The 18,516-nt window shown below is 37.1% G+C and overlaps 5 protein-coding genes and 1 long non-coding RNA gene across 7 annotated transcripts; 3 read left to right on the top strand and 3 right to left on the bottom strand.

Moving 5' to 3' along the window:
- Window positions 1–2,207: 2,207 nt before the first annotated feature.
- LOC148179982 (uncharacterized) lies at window positions 2,208–2,469 on the bottom strand. Its single transcript, XR_015769620.1, has 2 exons — window positions 2,298–2,469; window positions 2,208–2,242 (listed from the first exon to the last, which is right to left on the bottom strand). It is a non-coding gene; the product is annotated as an uncharacterized LOC148179982 (long non-coding RNA).
- Window positions 2,470–2,601: 132 nt separating this feature from the next.
- LOC148179983 (uncharacterized) lies at window positions 2,602–6,553 on the top strand. The gene is made up of 2 exons (XM_088030330.1): window positions 2,602–2,713; window positions 5,361–6,553. The coding sequence occupies exons 1-2, from the start codon at window positions 2,704–2,706 to the stop codon at window positions 6,248–6,250; spliced, it is 900 nt and encodes a 299-aa protein (XP_087886456.1). The 5' UTR covers window positions 2,602–2,703; the 3' UTR covers window positions 6,251–6,553.
- Window positions 6,554–8,754: 2,201 nt separating this feature from the next.
- On the top strand, window positions 8,755–11,420 carry LOC148179984 (hemocyte protein-glutamine gamma-glutamyltransferase-like). Its single transcript, XM_088031210.1, has 9 exons — window positions 8,755–8,820; window positions 8,871–9,081; window positions 9,132–9,259; window positions 9,309–9,444; window positions 9,488–9,889; window positions 9,927–10,353; window positions 10,399–10,787; window positions 10,834–10,994; window positions 11,045–11,420. Exons 2-9 carry the CDS (start codon window positions 8,871–8,873, stop codon window positions 11,330–11,332), a joined length of 2,142 nt encoding a protein of 713 aa, XP_087887336.1. The 5' UTR covers window positions 8,755–8,820; the 3' UTR covers window positions 11,333–11,420.
- Window positions 11,421–11,507: 87 nt separating this feature from the next.
- Mppe (Metallophosphoesterase) lies at window positions 11,508–12,982 on the top strand. Its single transcript, XM_088031213.1, has 5 exons — window positions 11,508–11,721; window positions 11,766–12,165; window positions 12,218–12,478; window positions 12,532–12,763; window positions 12,818–12,982. The coding sequence occupies exons 1-5, from the start codon at window positions 11,708–11,710 to the stop codon at window positions 12,967–12,969; spliced, it is 1,059 nt and encodes a 352-aa protein (XP_087887339.1). The 5' UTR covers window positions 11,508–11,707; the 3' UTR covers window positions 12,970–12,982.
- A 1,305-nt stretch (window positions 12,983–14,287) lies between these two features.
- On the bottom strand, window positions 14,288–16,511 carry LOC148179986 (heparan-alpha-glucosaminide N-acetyltransferase-like). Its single transcript, XM_088031211.1, has 7 exons — window positions 16,270–16,511; window positions 16,121–16,221; window positions 15,948–16,069; window positions 15,334–15,801; window positions 15,010–15,286; window positions 14,838–14,962; window positions 14,288–14,792 (listed from the first exon to the last, which is right to left on the bottom strand). The coding sequence occupies exons 1-7, from the start codon at window positions 16,509–16,511 to the stop codon at window positions 14,430–14,432; spliced, it is 1,698 nt and encodes a 565-aa protein (XP_087887337.1). The 3' UTR covers window positions 14,288–14,429.
- Window positions 16,512–16,920: 409 nt separating this feature from the next.
- On the bottom strand, window positions 16,921–18,350 carry LOC148179987 (uncharacterized). 2 transcript variants are annotated; one of them, XM_088031215.1, is made up of 5 exons: window positions 18,243–18,350; window positions 17,985–18,187; window positions 17,658–17,909; window positions 17,266–17,611; window positions 16,921–17,216 (listed from the first exon to the last, which is right to left on the bottom strand). In XM_088031215.1, exons 2-5 carry the CDS (start codon window positions 18,175–18,177, stop codon window positions 17,012–17,014), a joined length of 996 nt encoding a protein of 331 aa, XP_087887341.1. In that variant the 5' UTR covers window positions 18,178–18,187; window positions 18,243–18,350; the 3' UTR covers window positions 16,921–17,011. The 2 variants fall into 2 exon arrangements, with proteins under 2 accessions (XP_087887341.1, XP_087887340.1); XM_088031214.1 differs by having other exon boundaries at window positions 17,985–18,350.
- Between the last annotated feature and the right edge of the window lie 166 nt (window positions 18,351–18,516).

An 18,516-nucleotide genomic window follows, 5' to 3' on the forward strand; every position in this document is an offset into this window, starting at 1 on the left:
TTTTATTTTTGAGACCAACATAAAAGTTACCATATCCTGCACTAAAATTAGTAATTTTTGTAATTTCAGGGCTCCGGCTATGAAATTTGGGGAAATTTCTATTTTTGAGTTCTTTATTAACTCCACCAAATTACAAAATTGTAGATGGACAGGCACAGATTTTAAAAAATTTTATTTTTCAAATCAAGCTAAAATTTCCCATATCCTGCACTAAAATTCGTAATTTTGGTAATTTTAGTGCTACAAGTATAAAATTTGGAGGAAACACTATTTTTAAGTTGTTTTTTAACTCCACCAAATTGCAAAATTGTAAAAAAAAACTCAAATTTTAGAAATTTTTATTTTTGAGAACAAGCTAAACGTGTCCACTTCCTGCACTAAAATTCGTAATTTTTGAAATTTTAATGCCACAACTATGAAATTTGGGGAAATTACTATTTTTGCGTCGTTTATTAACTCCACTAAATTACAAAATTGTAGAGCGAAAGACACAGATTTTAGAAATTTTTATTTTTGGGGTCAATCATTTCCAGCACTAAAATTCGTAATTTTTGTAATTTTAGTGCCACAACTATGAACTTTGAGGAAATTACTATTTTTTAGTTGTATATTAACTCTGCTAAATTGCAAAATTGTAGAGTGAAAGACAAAGATTTTAGAAAGTTTTATTTTTGAGAACAAGCTAAAAGTTCCCACTTCCTGCACTAAAATTCGTAATGTTGGTAATTTAGTGCCACAACTATGAAACTTAAGGAAGTTACTATTTTTGACTCGTGTATTAACTCCACCAAATGGCAAAATTGTAGAACAAAAAACACAGATTTTAGAAATTTTTATTTTTGAGACCAACATAAAAGTTACCATATCCTGCACTAAAATTAGTAATTTTTGTAATTTCAGGGCTCCGGCTATGAAATTTGGGGAAATTTCTATTTTTGAGTTCTTTATTAACTCCACCAAATTACAAAATTGTAGATGGACAGGCACAGATTTTAAAAATTTTTATTTTTCAAATCAAGCTAAAATTTCCCATATCCTGCACTAAAATTCGTAATTTTGGTAATTTTAGTGCTACAAGTATAAAATTTGGAGGAAACACTATTTTTAAGTTGTTTTTTAACTCCACCAAATTGCAAAATTGTAAAAAAAAAAACTCAAATTTTAGAAATTTTTATTTTTGAGAACAAGCTAAACGTGTCCACTTCCTGCACTAAAATTCGTAATTTTTGAAATTTTAATGCCACAACTATGAAATTTGGGGAAATTACTATTTTTGCGTCGTTTATTAACTCCGCTAAATTACAAAATTGTAGAGCAAAAGACACAGATTTTAGAAATTTTTATTTTTGAAATCAAGCTAAAAGTTCCCACATTCTCCACTAAAATTTGTAGTTTTGGAAATTTTAGTGCTACAATAATGAAATTTGGGGAAATTACTCTTTTTGAGTCGTTTATTAACTTCACTAAATTACAAAATTGTAGAGCAAAAGACAGATTTTAGAAATTTTTATTTTTGAAATCAAGCTAAAAGTTCCCTCATTCTCCACTAAAATTTGTAGTTTTGGAAATTTTAGTGCTACAATTATGAAATTTGGGGAAATTACTCTTTTTGTGTCGTTTATTAACTCCACCAAATTACAAAATTGTAAAGCAAAAGACACAGATTTTAGAAATTTTTATTTTTGGGGTCAACCACTTCCTGCACTAAAATTCGTAATTTGGGTAATTTTAGTGCTACATGTATGAAATTTGGGCAAATTACTATTTTTTAGTCGTTTATCAACTCCACTAAATTGCAAAATTGTAGAGCAAAAGACTCAAATTTTAGAAGTTTTCATTTTCATTAGAAGACCGAGCAAAAATTGTTGAAATGAATTTTCCAGCTCCATCTCTCCGGCAGACAGAAAGAAGCAATTTTTGCCATTGTTTTGAAAATTAATTTTCCTCATTATATGGTTATTATAGCACTAAAAATGTTAGTTTGAAGTTAGTTATTCTAAATAACTATTCACGTAACAATAATCGACATTTTTATTTTGTATAGATTAATGTAAATAGACACAACTTTTCAGATAATTAGTCGGAGAGCAACACAATCAGTTTTAATTGACTGAAATTTATTATTTCAGCGGATTTATCATCGTTCATTTGACCACATCGAACTTGACTTTGGAAAGGCGATACAAAAAAATCTTATCAACGGCCCGTTCCATTATTACTCATTACTTTAATTATGAATGATCTACAATGAATCATTCACCTTCAACATCACATGTTTGAATATTCTAGAACCCGACCTAAACAACAAACTCAACCTTAAGGTCAAGTCATCATTCCACACTCCCACATCGATTAGTAATTTATCCTTCTGTTTCTTTTCCCATCTGAAGATGATCCTCACTTCCTATTAGTACCAATGAGCCAATTTAACAACAAATCCTTAAATAAAAAATGATTACATCTATAAACAATGTTAATTATTGATTATAGTGGATATGAGTCATACATTTACAAGAAATCGTTCGGATGTATTTAGAAATGACAAGATAGTCGCCTCTCACCTCCCTCTTTTTGACCGCCGAAAACGCTGAATTGAACGCGCAAACGTGGAACATTTATAGAACGTCTTCTACAACGTTGACGTAGTCAGTTTGAATTGTTAAAGTGAAGTGTTCAGGTGTAAATTCATTATAACTTTGCAACATGCCTATCGGTAAGTCACGGTGGAAAGTACCGGTGTTTGTACGCAAGGAGCGAAAACTTCCGGGGAGACCGGAAGACGCCTGGAAAGGAGAGTTACGTCCTTCTTCACCGGCATCGCTTCATTAGTTTAACGAAAAAAAAACAGTAAATTCACTCCTCACCTCTATTTTTCGCGTGTCATTTTTTCTTTTTTTGTCCCCGAATTTTTCTTTACCAAAATCTAATGACATTACACGTTGCAAATGGAAAAATCGCATGTTTTCGCTCCTTTTTGATAATGTAATTCGCCGACACGCCCATGGCAGCGCGACCTCAAGTTCACTTGACCATTACTGCAACATCAACTATTTTTAGCTTTGTTGTCATCGTTAGTTAATGCCGCCTGATATTGTAATAGAATTTTTAACATACTTCTACTTGGCAACAAGGTTACGAAAAAAATCAGATATAAACTTTGGGTTAGCGCCATCAAGCGCTACCGCCACTCGCGCCTCTTTGGTTCATCTTAAATTAGCTTGGAATTCCAAGAGTTTGGTTACAATAGCTCAACTTTCACCGCAGTGCAGTTATGTATTTTTCAACGCCATAAATCATTCAAGAAAAAATGAATCGATAGCCACGAATTTTTGTAGTTCAAACCCACACGATGATATTAAAATTGTGTCAAGCAATTTTCCAGCGGCGTGGAGGCGATTGAATTTTTTGTCGAAGATTGCGGACTAAATTTGCTCCTTTTAACCACATTACACCCAAAAATTTGAAATTTTCATCGTGTAATTAGGTCTTGTTGCAAATGTTGCAATGGTGCTATATGAGTTAGGCTTTAGGGTACAAACAAATTTGTTTCTTACCGTTTTTACACATCTGAGGAAACTTTCACTTCACTGGGAAAATGTTTAAGAGATCGCACTAATTAATTACACAATTTTAATGCACTGCACTTTTCAAGTTAAACTTGGCAAATGTCAAATTTGGGGAAACAGTAATGCCAACCTTGTCATCGTAAAATTTCCAAAATTATTCATCAAGATGTCAACCCTAAATAAAAAAAATATGTCAAAAGTGGACAATTGCAGTCTAAATTAACTGTGGAGGTTATTATTCCTGCAGAGAATTAACCGATTTACACAGGGACAATTTTAAAAATTTTCAGGGTTTTAATGAGATAAAGTAGAAACCTGTATTGGATACATGTCAATTTTGATTAATAGATGGCTCTACAGGCACTGACAAGTTTTTATAAGATAATCGCAAAATATAATCATGAAAAACATAAAATTATAATGAAATACCTTCCAATCTGCACTGAAAATAAGAAAAACAAATAATTGACAAATGTGACAGTTTTTGTTTGACATTCTGCAGAAAATGCAGTTGCTGAACGACCAATCAGAGCACCACATTTAAAATTTGGCGCCGCATTTAAATTCTTAGCAAGAAAAAGAGCCTTTAAACCACATATTATGGCCTGGAACTAGAAAATGCCATTCCCCGAGCGAAACGCTAATTTAGCTCCGCAAGGTTGATTTGATTTATCTCAATTTAACTGCCTTTACTAATTCAACTTTCTTTCGGTCTAGTCTATAAATAAGAGAGTGGTTGCAACTAGTGCAGCGCCCTAAAAATACTCGAGAACTGAAAAAATTTCACTTCGGAGTTCATCGACATACTTTATTGCCTCGATTTTTTCAGGAAATATCAAAATAGACTCAAGCATTGTCACGCACGTCTGATATATTCCAATTCCCTCTTGTTCCCCTGCTTTATTTAAATTCAAACATTTGTACGCAAAATACTTGAAGCGTTACACATTGTAATGATGAATTTCCGTTTCTGCCGGTGATTTTGGGAGAGAACGAAACAGGTCAAATCAATTTCCACTTGAAAAAAACACTGCGAAGAGAAAATGTTTGGTTTTCAATTACCTGAAACCTACACTTCACGCACCTGTGGGCAGGTGCATATTTCAAATTCGTTTTGCTTCTTTATTGCCATGACGCGGTTTAATAATGTTAACACTATATCCAGCGGTGATGTCATAATAAGCGACAGATTAAAAATCAATGATGACCTTCCCTCTACGGCGCCAGACCTAATGGAGACGAAGAGGAAAGTTACACGTGGAATTATTAGGTGTTTTATTAGCGCAAGGATAAATTGTTTCGAAGAAATTGCTGGAATTCGAACAGACATTAGAGTTGACATAGTTTGGGGCAATAAACAGTTTCTTTGCTTTACCTGTCGTAAATTCACGGAACGAGGTTGAAGAGCAAATTTATTAAGATGTAATAAGAACGTGAATTATAAAATGGGAATGTTTTTTGTTAGTTTTATTAAGTAAACAAGTATTATTCAAGTTCCAACTGTTATTAGTCACAAAATGAGTCCCCAAGGTTTTAATTCAACGTAATTACGACGGCAATTCGTCTGATTTTCCCCAAAAACGCGACATTTTCTTTGACGACGTGTTAGATCTAATCATATTTTTGGAGGTCGTGCGTGTTGAAGCCAAAGTTCTTATTCAACATAAAAACTACTGCAAAACAAAAAAGTTAACGATGACCTACTGTTGAATTGCAAACTGAATAACAATGAGCGCCTTGGCACATTAAAACTGCATAATTTAACACCTCTCTTAATTGCACTGTTTGTTTCAGAACTGCAAACCGAAGACAAACTTGAATACACCTTCTTCCCGAACGCCTCTGGCCTCCTCCAGTTCCGAGTGCGTGCACCGAACGATGCCCACATCGCTCTTAGTCCATCCGCCTCCGAGGCCACCCCCATGTACGAAGTCTTCATCGGGGGCTGGGGCAACTCCAAATCAATAATCAGAAAGAACCGCAGCAAACCCGACGTCGCCGAAGCTAACACTCCTGGTTACTTGAACCCGGATGAGTTCCGTGGTTTCTGGATTCGCTGGGAGAACGGGACCATCACTGTTGGACACGAAGGCAACGCCACTCCTTTCCTCAACTGGAGTGACTACGAACAAGTCCCGATTGAGTACGTCGGAGTTTGCACAGGTTGGGGTGCAAACGGAACGTGGATCATTGAAGAAGCTCGCGGTGGTGGTGGAGGACCAGTTGCTGCTCCCTACGTCTCGGCACGAGGGAACTTCTCTTCCCAATGTTGGGTCGCCGCAAGGAACGGTGAAGTTCCTCCGAGAGCCTTCGCAGGGGGTGAAGATAATGGAGAGCCGGTTTATGTGGCCAGGGCGAATTTCAACGGAGGGTTGATCCCTGGGAAGCTGGTCGCGAGCCATGGAACAGCTTACGTTGCTTGGGGTGGACAAGAGAACGCTGTTCCAGATTACGAGATTCTCTGTGACTTCCCTGGAAGCTGGGTAGCTTGCAGTGGAGGTAACATTCCTCCGAATGCCGTTCCTGCGGGACAAGCTGAAGATGGGGAAACTTTGTACGTCGGGAGAGTCGTTCATGATGGCTCTCTTACAGTTGGAAAAGTTCAGGGCAGCCATGGGGTTGTTTATATTCCGTATGGTGGCAATGAATTGGGCTTCCAAGATTACGAAATTTTGGTACAATAAAGGACTGATTGCTGCATTATAACTGCTTTCGTTGCTGCCTAGGAAATGAATCCAAAACTACTCAAAATACGTTTAGACGATGCTAGACTGCACTGTTGTGGCTTCTAGGTGCCTTATAGCTGTACCTAAAGGATGTGTATTATTTTTTATATTGGAAATGGTATATTAAATCGTCTCGATTATATTGTTACACTAGCAACGTTTTGTCATAGTGGATAACCAAATTTGAACCACTGTAGCAGTGTTTATTTTGTAAATCAACAATGTTATTATTAATATTGAAATAAAGTTTTTATTTATCGATTTGTATATTTTGTTCTTCGAGTCTCCGCTACCTTTCTCCATCTCTTTTCAGATCTATCAATTCAAGACTTCTTTTTTGCATTCATACATTTTCCGCCCACCTGTTGGTTTTAGGTAGGTAAAAACAATTTTGAACGTACAAATGGTGGATGCGCCGGTCATCAAAATGACCCTTAAAAATAAAAATTTCTAAAATCTGTGTCTTTTGCTCTACAATTTTGTAATTTGGTGGAATTAATAAATGACTCAAAAATAGTAACTTCCCCAAATTTTGTAGCTGTAGGACTAAAATTACCAAAAATACGAATTTTCGTGCAGAATATAGGAACTTTTAGTTTGGTTTCAAAAATTAAAATTTCTAAAATCTATGTCTTTCCTTCTACAATTTTGTAATTTGGTGGAGTTAATAAACGATTCAAAAATAGTAATTTCCCCAAATTTCATAGTTGTACCACTAAAATTACGAATTTTAGTGCAGGATATGGGAACTTTTAGCTCGGGCTCAAAAATAAAAATTTCTAAAATATGTGTCTTTCCTTCTACAATTTTGTAATTTGGTGGAGTTAATAAACGATTCAAAAATAGTAATTTCCCCAAATTTCATAGTTGTAGCACTAAAATTACGAATTTTAGTGCAGGATATGGGAACTTTTAGCTCGGGCTCAAAAATAAAAATTTCTAAAATCTTTGTCTTTCCTTCTACAATTTTGTAATTTGCTGGAGTTAATAAACGATTCAAAAATAGTAATTTCCCCAAATTTCATAGTTGTACCACTAAAATTTCGAATTTTAGTGCAGGATATGGGAACTTTTAGCTCGGGCTCAAAAATAAAAATTTCTAAAATCTATGTCTTTTGCTCTACAATTTTGTAATTTGGTGGAGTTAATACACGACTCAAAAATAGCAATTTCCCCAAATTTCATAGTTGTAGCACTAAAATTACCAGAATTACGAATTTTAGTGCAGGATATGGGAACTTTTAGCTCGGGCTCAAAAATAAAAAATTCTAAAATCAGTGTCGCTCTACAATTTTGTAATTTGGTGTAGTTAATAAACAACTCAAAAATAGTAATTTCCCCAAATTTCATAGTTGTAACACTAAAATTACTAAAAATACGAATTTTAGTGCAGAATATGGGAACTTTCAGTTTGGTTTCAAAAATATTTTTTTTTTAAATCTGTGTCTTTCACTCTACAATTTTGTAATTTGGTGGAGTTAATAAACAATTTAAAAATAGTAATTTCTCTAAATTTCATAGTTGTAGCACTAAAATTTCGAATTTTAGTGCAGGATATGGGAACTTTTAGCTCGGGCTCAAAAATAAAAATTTCTAAAATCTATGTCTTTTGCTCTACAATTTTGTAATTTGGTGGAGTTAATACACGACTCAAAAATAGCAATTTCCCTAAATTTCATAGTTGTAGCACTAAAATTACCAGAATTACGAATTTTAGTGCAGGATATAGGAACTTTTAGCTCGGGCTCAAAAATAAAAAATTCTAAAATCAGTGTCTTTCGCTCTACAATTTTGTAATTTGGTGTAGTTAATAAACAACTCAAAAATAGTAATTTCCCCAAATTTCATAGTTGTAACACTAAAATTACTAAAAATACGAATTTTAGTGCAGAATATGGGAGCTTTCAGTTTAGTTTCAAAAATATTTTTTTTTTAAATCTGTGTCTTTCACTCTACAATTTTGTAATTTGGTGGAGTTTATAAACGATTCAAAAATAGTAATTTCCCCAAATTTCATAGTTGTAGCATTAAAATTATCAAAATTACAAATTTTAGAGCAGGATTTGGAAACTTTTAGCTTGATTTCAAAAATAAAAATTTCTAAAATTTGTGTCTTTTGCTCTACAATTTTGAAATTTGGTGGAGTTAATACTCTACTCAAAAGTAGTATTGTCCCCAAATTTCATAATTGTAACACTAAAATTACCAAAATTACAAATTTTAGCAAAAGGTATCAATTTTTGCTTGGTCTTAAGTCTCAAATCTGCAGTTCTTTCTTTACCGACTTCTTTAATCAACCACTTATTAAAAAACCGCAGATTTTGATAATACTCCACCCACAACACGACTAGGCCTTATCACTGCGTGTTTACGTTCTTTGCGGTTTTTACTTAAGGAAGTTATTTCGAACCGGAAATTTTCAATTAGCTTGTCCAAGTTCCTTTCTCTCACCACTATTTCTTAAAAAGTTCAAACTGATAGCGTTCATTCCATTTTCGTGAGTTTCGTAAAACACTTCCTAATTTACGGTATAACACTTTAACATTATTTTGAAAATGAGTTAACACACTATTTCCAGATGAGTGGAAACTTGGAAGTAGAAGTAGTTTATTTCTACCCTAAAGAAAATTCAAAGCCTCATAAAACCGACAAATACGAGTTAATCTACGATGAGGAAAACCCCATTCCGATTTTACGTCGCGGTTTGAAGTTCACGCTCGCCCTCAGGTTCAAAGGTGACCGCTTTGTCAATCTTGAGAAAGACCAACTGCGCCTCATTTTTAATTTTGGTAAGACTGCATTTTTGATGTAAAATTTTATTACTGTTATCTTGTGTAAGGATCATCACCGAACCCCCTCAAAGGCACAAAGGCGCTCGTTTCCATAAGTTCCAAGAGAAAACGAATAGAAAACGAAAAATTCTGGGGTGCTAACATCCTAAGCTCTTCCTCCGATCTCATTCTAGAGGTTCAACAGAATTTTTCGTATCACCAATTTTTACTTGAAAGTTTTTTAGATTTTCGCACCACCGTCAGCACCAGTGGGAGTGTGGAATCTCCAAGTCGAAACCAGCTTGGTAAATTCCACCCAGCCCCCATCACATTACAACCATGAAGGAGATTTTTACCTTCTTTTCAACCCCTGGAACTGCCGTAAGTTACCAACTGTTATTTTTCCCGGTAAAGTCTTTCTTAGATGACCAGGTCTACATGCCGGAGGAGAGACTTCTCGACGAGTACATTCTTACCGACGTTGGTAAAATATGGGTGGGCCCATATGGATCCAGCCGTGGTCGCGAGTGGGTCTTTGGTCAATTCGATGCTTGCGTGTTACCAGCGGCTATGTTAATGTTCGAACGAGCGGGATTATCACCAGCGAATCGCGGAGACGCCATCAAAGTCAGTCGTACCATTTCTAAGTTGGTTAACAGTAATGACGACGATGGGGTTCTGGTGGGTCGATGGGATGGTCAGTACGAAGACGGTACCGCTCCTTCTGCATGGACTGGATCTGTCCAGATTCTCCAAGAGTTTCTGGATACTCAGTCCCCGATTAACTACGGGCAATGCTGGGTGTTCTCAGGCGTTGTAACCACAGGTAAAGTCCAATTATTGTTCTTCTTAATGGTCTTTAGTTTGTCGTGCTCTGGGAATCCCCTCACGTGTGGTTTCCAACTTGGTGTCGGCCCATGACGCGAACTCTTCTCTTACCGTGGATAAGTACTACACTGCGGACAACGAAGAAATGGATTTCGATCCAAACAACCCAATGGGTGAAGATTCCATTTGGAACTTCCACGTTTGGAACGACGTGTGGATGGCGCGGCCTGATTTACCACAAGGGTACGGCGGATGGCAGGCCGTCGACTCCACGCCGCAGGAAACTTCGGACGGATTCTACCAGTGCGGTCCTTCTTCACTTGAAGCCATCAAGAAAGGACAAGTCGGTTTTAACTACGACGTCGCTTTCATGGTGGCTTCCGTGAACGCCGACGTGATGCGTTGGAAAGAAGACAGTTCCAGAGAGCTCGGCTTCGCGCGAATTTACACCAATAAATACCAGTGAGTTCGTACATCCATAATTACCACAATTACCATAAATTCTAGCATCGGACGCACAATTCTGACTAAACAACCCTTCATCTTTGATCCGAACGGCGACCAAGACCGCGAAGACGTAACTCTACAGTACAAAGCCCCAGAAGGCTCGAAAGTGGAGCGTTTGGCTTTGTACAACGCCGTCCGAGGAACCGAGCTTGCGAAAAGCTTCTTTGCTTTGCCCGATCCTGGTCTGGAGGACGTGGAATTTGACTTGGAGGAACTGGAGAGGATCAAAATTGGAGAAGGATTCTGCGTGGTCGTCCACATGAAGAACAGAAGTGGTCAAGTCCGCAACATCAAGGCGCTGTTGTCTGCAGGAAGCGTCTTTTATAACGGCGTCAAAGCCGGAATGGTAAAAAAAGAAGACATCGAAGTCGTGCTACAACCCAAATCTAGTAAGACTCCAAACGAGCAATTCTCCTAATTTATTTCCAATCACAGATGAAACAATACGAATGACCGTGAAGGCCGACGAGTACTTGGACAAACTGGTCGAGTATTGCAACCTCAAGTTGTACGCAATAGCTTCAGTGACGGAAACTCGGCAGACGTGGACCGATGAAGACGACTTTGAAGTCCTGCGCCCCAAAATTGATGTCAGAGTAAGTTTAATGATGCTTTTAGAACCACGGAGATTCATGTTTTTTAACAGATTTCGCCAGAGATTCCGGTGGGGAGAGCCACTAGTGTGACCATGCGATTCGTGAATCCTCTGAAGAAGGCTCTGACTAACTGTAAGTTCAGTCTGTCTGGTCCGACTCTGGTAAGAAACCAGATTATTCGGTACGGCGATGTTAAACCAGGAGCGTTAGTCAAGATAAATTCTGATATAACGCCGAAGATTGTCGGAGATCAGGTGTTGGTTGTTACTTTTTCGTCGAAGGAATTGGTGGATATTAGAGGGTCCGCCAAAATTGAAGTCGTGGAAGATGAAGATTAGTCTTCTTAGTGAAGATTTTAAACCCTTATATTTTATCTTTTGTTTGTGTTACTACTGCTTTTGTATTGAATAAACGCTTTGAGATTCAGAAAGTTTAAGTTCTAAATTCAAAAAATTTAAAAAAAAGTTGTAATAATGGGTATTGCTGGTTGCCTATCCAATTTGAATAGTAGTTCTAATGTTTGTTTTCGTAGACAAAACGCGGCCCACCTGTCATGCGTTCCACGTGTAGGTTAAATGTACAGTTTCAGTCAACAAAAATGCAGTTCTTACATCGTAAACCGACTATTTAATCACACGTTGCGTAATTTTCCTGTCCTAAAATGTGATCTAGATCTATCCGGGCTTCAGAAAAATGCTGTGTTGTAATACATCATGAGATTTTACAGGTAAAGTCCGTTTTTACCTGCTCCTTAATTATCGATTGTTTCAGGAGGTGCTCAAGGAGACAGTTTCTCTGCTACTGGTCAATAATCGTCATCCTTTTTTTACTTTACGTTGAAATTTATTTGTACATGAGTAACACGTTTACATGGTTAAGACCTCAGTGCAAGAACCCAGCAGACTGTACAAAGATTCTCCTTGTTGCTGACCCTCAGATTATAGGAGAACGTAAAGAAATACTGCCTTTTATCACACCTCTTAGTATTATTGATAGTGATTGGTATCTAAAAAAGACATATTATTGGGCTTACAGGTTTACACAGCCTGATGTTGTTATATTCTTAGGAGATTTAATGGATGAAGGATCCATTGCTAGAGATGAAGAATTCTTTAGCTATGTTAAAAGAATTTACAGCACTTTTACAGACAGCACAGCTACTTCTGTGAAGGTACTTTATTTTTATTATTAAGGAAACAAATTAATATTTAGTGTGGTTTTAGCATATATGGATTCCTGGTGATAACGACGTAGGAGGAGAAGAATTTGATGGAATCACTGAACAAAAAATGAAGAGATTTCATCGCGCGTTTGCTCAGCCTGAACTTATTGTTCACAAAAACATTACATTCTTTAAAATAAACCGACTGATTTTGAGCATTCCAGTTTTTAAGGAAAAGAGAGATTTTTATGATACTTCTAGAATCTTTATTGGATTGAGTCACCTGCCACTACTCTTCTTACCCTCGCCTTTTGTGGAAAAAGTAGTTTTCAACTCTGTCTTAATCTAAAAACAAGAAAATTTTCTCTTTTTCAGGTCTTTAGAAAGATGTTGCCTCAAGTATTATTCACAGCCCATGAACACAAATCCATGATCGTTAGCACCGACGGTTTACTTCGCCAAGACCACCAGATCATCCCCGTGACACCAGACAATAATAAAATTTTCGAATATACTTTGGGCAATACCGACATGTACGAATTTATAATACCGACGTGTTCATACCGCATGGGTACTGATAAAATGGGCTACGGCTTTGCAGTGCTTGGTATGTATAAGCTCGCTTCATAAAAATCACTCTTTTGTTGTGTTCATGTTGCAGAACAAAATGAGATTCGCTATACTGTGCTGTGGTCTCCGTCCCGTTTTATTCAACTCTATCATTATTTCATATTTTTCTGTTGTAACTTGTTGTGCTTTTGCTTTTATTTTTGGTTTTGGAAAAGTCCAAGCAAGAGGTTTGCTTATACCTGATCAGTACCTGCCAAATCACCTTATCGAGCGTGGGATATAAAAGACGATGTTAAGTTGAGGATCGTCTTGAATAGACCACCGCTGTTATTATATCAGATTTTATCGTATTTTTTTACACTGTTGGCTTTTATAACGTGAAAACCTACCTCTGGCAGCGGAAGAGGTTGCTGAGCATATCTGACACAGGACAAATTGAAAGACTCTCTTCTTACAAAATTTCTGAATTTTATGATCAAATATTTTTATTATTATTTTACAAAAAACTATTGCCTCTCTTGCACTATTTATCAATATTGGTGCACTTGGATTGTTAAAGATTTCTTCAACCGAAGTAACAATATTCTTCAAGAAATAAAAATGGTAGATTTAGCCCTAAAGTTAGATGATAGTCATGTTGCAATCACTGATCCTTTCAAAGGGTGTTATCTGTATGTACCTGCATTTGAATGTGGAAATCTTCATTCAGTGTCACTAGCACGATAAGTTTAAAACTTCTAAGTGATAAAGAGTCCAGGCAAAATAAACATGAACCTCGGAATAATTCGCATAAGGCTGATTTTTAGTGTGGTCCTTCATTTTATTTTTAAGATGTAGTGATTTTTTTCAAATTTACATCAGCCTTATGGGAATTATTCCGAGTTTTTGAAATTTTTGTCTCTATTTTGCCTGGGCTAAAAATTCGTAATCTTTGAATGTCCTCCCTGAGCAACGGAGTGCCAAGTGAGTTACAGGTAAATGGGAGTTACAGTCGCAAAGTGGCCTTCAATTTTTATAGTTATCGGGAGACGTTTTTTAGATTCTAATAGTGAAGGGATATTATGTAACGAGGACGATAAAAACGCATTTACCTGTGTTACATAATATGCAATTATTGTTCTATTATGTGGAAACAAAAGGTATCACTGCATCTCGTTTAATTAAAGGAATTGCCAAATTTCAGATTACTATCACAGCTTTACCTGTAACTCCATCTAGTAATGTAAACATATCAGTGTAAATCATGGTACGAATTCTAGAAAATAATTAGAAAATCCTAATGCTCGACAGATATTCGGTATGATTTTAAAACTGCAACACTGATCTGTGACGTTTTCTTTTCGGAATGTTTATCTCAGAGTAGTTACCAGATTTGACTAGCCATAGAATAGTACAACCGGATAAACGGGCCATTTCTTTCCTTCAAAATTTATATTCGTGGATAGTTTTAAGAAGACTCTGTATATCGTGACTGATAGTATTTTGTGTGATTTTAATAAAACTGATTTTTCAAGCAAATCTTCTTTCTAGATTAATTAGGAATTAGGATAAAAAAAGGTAATTTCTTTAAATAAATATTATTCTCAAGAAATTCAAACTACAATTAATAAAAATTCATAATTATCACCAAATAAAACAATTTACTAAGAACATTGAAATCAGTCGAATTTTAAGGGTAACTTACACTCTCTTTGGAGCTAACTTTATAGTGCAAAGAAAATATTACGTTTATATAAGAAAATTCCAATGGCAACCCACACGGCAGTGCCCCATAAATTCATGAATAAGTAAGCTCCATGGGTGTCACTAGTGGGAGTCCACGCAAAAGGAAAAGTATCTCTGAATAATTCATGACCGACGTACAAAACCAGCGAGTTCATCCCTGGATAAAAGAAGGGCCTGCCGCCCCATTTCCTCAAGATATCAACGAGGATAAACAAAACTGCCTCTATAATAAACGCCATTCCTGATAGAACCAACGCGAACGACAACGACCATAATTGTTTATTCAACGGAATCAACCCGTCGTTCTCTTTAAATTCGCACAGGGCCCCTCCAATGAGACACTGCAAAACTTCCCTTACAACACGTCAATTTCGTACAATACTTACAGTGGCCACCCCCCAAATAACCCAACGAATGACCTTCGCTTTGACATCTTGGTACGTGTTCAAGGTACGACCTGCTTGTACCCCGAAATAGACAGTGAGAATTGACGTCAGAGTACCGAGGATACCTAAAAATAAAAAACGTTACGTCTCGTCCTTACAAGCGACGTTTCACCTTCAGGATCGAAATAAACGCTGGTTTCGTACAATTTTTGGCACGCCGGTCGTTTGTACATGTGCTCGCCGAACAGTTGTCTGTCGATGTACCCAGTGACTCCTCCAGTACAATTGAAGAAGTTTCCTCCTTCGTCCAAACCTCCAGGGCCTAGGTAGCCTCTGCCACAACCTTGGACATCCACGAAGAACGTGATGCAGGTGTGGATGACCACGAGAATCAACACGAAGAGCCATTGTGGCCATGCAACGAGGAAGTCGTGGACGCAAGAAACGCTCTGAAACTGATTTTTTTGATCGGTGAATAAGACCGTACGGATCGTACCTCAATTTCAGATCTTTTGGTGAACAATACTTCTAGTAATCCGACAATTAGATAAGTCAGACCGAATCTCTGTAAGACCCCGGGGAACCTCAGAGAGCCTATTGTTTGCAGGTTCTGATTGGAGTTGATTATAATACCTAAAAGGATCAAGATGAAGGATCTCCTCAACACGGTTATGACGAGCTGGCGCCGGGGGACTGCGCGTCTTAGTTTGGCTTGTAAGGAAACGGAAAGGGATAATCCCATCAACCACATGAACCATGGGAAGACCAAGTCGGCTACTGTTAAACCATTCCAGGCTGAATGGGCAAAGAACCAATATCTGCCTCCTCCATAGTTCACAAATATCATGACAATTATACAAAAACCGCGGAAAACGTCGATTGATTTAATACGATGGGGATGCTTCCGGATTGTGGGGGTACGTTCGAAAACGAGGGGAGTCCCCGACGAGGAGGCGCCCAAATCCTATGAAAAACAAATTAGAACTGGGGAAATTGAAGGTGACTCTAGCTAATAAACGTCTGATTGGTCAATTTTACAACCAAGAACAAAGAACTACTAACTTGAGTCACCAGCAAATAAGAGAATGAGTTGGTTAAAAGAATAATTACATCCTCAACTTCTGTGTTCCATGAAATGAAGCTTCTTAGACGGCCTGAGTTTTTGTAAATACACTTGACCATGTACCATAAGGTCCCAAAGCAAAAAAGGACTATAAAAGCTGTGAGAATTGCTGAAAAAAAAACGATGTGAAAAGAACAAGGAAAATGCATAACAAAATTACGCAAATAAGCGCTGTCTGCAGGCTCTTTGATGGAGATTTTCGAACAACTCTCAGTGACGTTCCAGGTGTATCGGTAATGTTCATACAGTAATTTTGTAACTCTAAAAGTGATGAGTTATCAAGGAGACAAAAAGGGGCGAAATACTCACTTGCAGTCACTTTTACTAGTCTTGTATAAGAAGTTCAAAGGGTACCTAGTATTAATGAGTATAGAAGTATTCTGTTTCGACGCCAAAGTGGTCAAATTCTGGAAATCGCAGCGATGACATTCGGTATACTGTCCCTGAATGGTAACAGATTCATTCAAAAAGTTAATAACATCAACACAAGCCTCATCGTAGCTCAAATTGGGGGCTTGTGATTCACACTTATTGCGGTTTTTGAACAACATTGTAAACTGAATTGGGAGCGTTGTTCTCCTTATCTGCCAAGTGAGTCACGCAGAGGAAATGAAAAAACTACGCCATAGCTTCGCTGCGTTTTCTGGGGGTGAAGTGGTGCGAATTTGCAAGAGGGTGATTAGAGGGATGATAAACTTCCCTTCTTTGATCAAATTTCAATCACAACGATGCACAACACGGACGAGCACACCCAACAAACAAATGTTTATGACCAGTTGCACTTTTTTATTTTGACATTAGGCAACTGTCATGTTGACAGGACACCCAACGTTGCGGAGCAGAAACAATAAATTCCCTCAAATTACAAACACGAGCGGGTCAAATTATTTTATTTCCAGTTATTATTGTTAAGCATTTTGTGACACTGAGATAAAAAGTAACGTCTGTTATTTATTAAAATAAGTGAAAATACATGTTTATTGCTGTCAACTATTAGTAATACAAGTTTACAATAAAGAATAACATATGAGTAGCATAAAAAACAAAACAATTATTGATGGGGCGGCATATTGTACCCATGCTGGGGGCTTGGCTGGGTGTAAGTTTTAGAATACGGATTCCCTTGCCCCTGTCCATAAACCCCTGGCGGGGGGTGACTGTACTGCTGCTGCCCAGGATAAGTAACATTACTTTGTTGGGGATTACTATATGCACTTGAAGTGGGAAGCTGTGATGGATCTACTTGTTGTCCATACCTACAACTCCACATAAAAACTGTAATAATTACAGAAATTTCAGTATTACCCCGCATATGGATATTGTTGCTGTGGATATGGAACCCCTCTATACCCCATCTGGGGATAACTAGTAGCACTTGTTGCCGTTCTGTTATAATAATCACTAAGATTGGGATGACTTGTAGCTGTAGAAGCAGCAATTGGTTGTCCTGGAATTGGCATTGCAGCCCCAGGATGGGGCTGTTGAGGCTGTTCACTGTTAGTACTAACAGGAGGAGTTGGAGTTGGTCTGGGGGCTTCTTTTACTTCTTCAGTTCCATTAGTTTGGGGTTTGTCTTTCAGAGGATCAAACTCACTTGAATTTACTTTGTTTATAGTATTAGGAATATCACTCCCTGATCTCTCTTCAACCACTGTAAAATAATGCAGTGAATTATACAAAGAGTCATCAGATCTTACCTGGTGCTGGAACAGCTGCAGGGGGCGCAATTGCCACATTATCTGTAATTTCCAAAGAATCCAATAGTTCATTGACTTGGTTCCTGATAGACTGCAACTGATGTTTTAGTTTCACAACATCAGATGTTGATAAAACGCTAATTGAGTCACTTTTTTTGTCACCATTCGGTAGGATTTGTAGTTTTAATATGCGGCTACATTGTATCGCAAAAGACAGATCTGAGCTGTCAAAAATAGTGATGAGATCACCATCTGGAAATGTTTTCATTGAAATTAATTAACCCAAATTAACACATGTTTACACGTGTTCTAATCTAATAAACATACCTTCGTCTTTGTATTTGATTGTTATATCATCATTGGCTAATAATTTGCCCCTAAAAACGCGCTGCATCATTAAAACTAACTCATCGTACGTGATTGCTTCATTATGGATGGGAATGCGTCTGATATCATCCCCTAACTGCACTTTTATAATTAACTTGCCGCTTAGATCGAGCATTTCACCTTTACTATCCATGTTTAATTACCTTACATAAACGAAACTTTTTGTTACAGAGTAATTACAAGATGTTTTCCACTTACGAACTGTACAACAAAGAGTTTTTATTATTAATCTCACGATGACACTACATCGGACGTCAACAAATTATTGACTTATGTCAAATCAGAAAGAGTCAGGGCCACCAACCCATCCCATCGAAAATTCAAAATGATTATTTTTTTTATTTTTTTGTTGAGAATCAACAAAATTTGTTGTAAATTCAAAGAGTACGTATTCGTAGTGCCCAATTCCTGTAGTACAAAAAGCCATTTACACTTATTTTAATTTCGTTCTTGTTTTAGTACAAGACAGTTT

Source organism: Gnatocerus cornutus, chromosome 2 (assembly GCF_029298725.1).
Source record: "Gnatocerus cornutus isolate USDA-ARS CGAHR chromosome 2, icGnaCorn1.1, whole genome shotgun sequence".
Taxonomy (NCBI): Eukaryota; Metazoa; Arthropoda; class Insecta; order Coleoptera; family Tenebrionidae; genus Gnatocerus; species Gnatocerus cornutus.

Bases quoted from the DNA above. Each gene is read 5' to 3' on its own strand.
- Mppe (XM_088031213.1), top strand. The intron at 12,166-12,217 runs GTACTTTATTTT...GTGTGGTTTTAG, and splicing joins GCACAGCTACTTCTGTGAAG to CATATATGGATTCCTGGTGA. The intron at 12,479-12,531 runs GTAGTTTTCAAC...TCTCTTTTTCAG, and splicing joins CCTCGCCTTTTGTGGAAAAA to GTCTTTAGAAAGATGTTGCC.
- LOC148179987 (XM_088031215.1), bottom strand. From the start codon at position 18,177: ATGGATAGTAAAGGTGAAATGCTCGATCTAAGCGGCAAGTTAATTATA. The intron at 17,612-17,657 runs GTAAGATCTGAT...ATTATTTTACAG, and splicing joins TGCAGCTGTTCCAGCACCAG to TGGTTGAAGAGAGATCAGGG. The intron at 17,217-17,265 runs GTAATACTGAAA...GTGGAGTTGTAG, and splicing joins CAACAATATCCATATGCGGG to GTATGGACAACAAGTAGATC.
- LOC148179986 (XM_088031211.1), bottom strand. From the start codon at position 16,511: ATGTTGTTCAAAAACCGCAATAAGTGTGAATCACAAGCCCCCAATTTG. The intron at 16,070-16,120 runs GTAATTTTGTTA...TTTTTTTTTCAG, and splicing joins TGCAGACAGCGCTTATTTGC to CAATTCTCACAGCTTTTATA. The intron at 14,793-14,837 runs GTAAGTATTGTA...GAAGTTTTGCAG, and splicing joins TTATTTGGGGGGTGGCCACT to TGTCTCATTGGAGGGGCCCT.
- LOC148179984 (XM_088031210.1), top strand. From the start codon at position 8,871: ATGAGTGGAAACTTGGAAGTAGAAGTAGTTTATTTCTACCCTAAAGAA. The intron at 10,354-10,398 runs GTGAGTTCGTAC...CATAAATTCTAG, and splicing joins ATTTACACCAATAAATACCA to CATCGGACGCACAATTCTGA. The intron at 10,995-11,044 runs GTAAGTTTAATG...GTTTTTTAACAG, and splicing joins GCCCCAAAATTGATGTCAGA to ATTTCGCCAGAGATTCCGGT.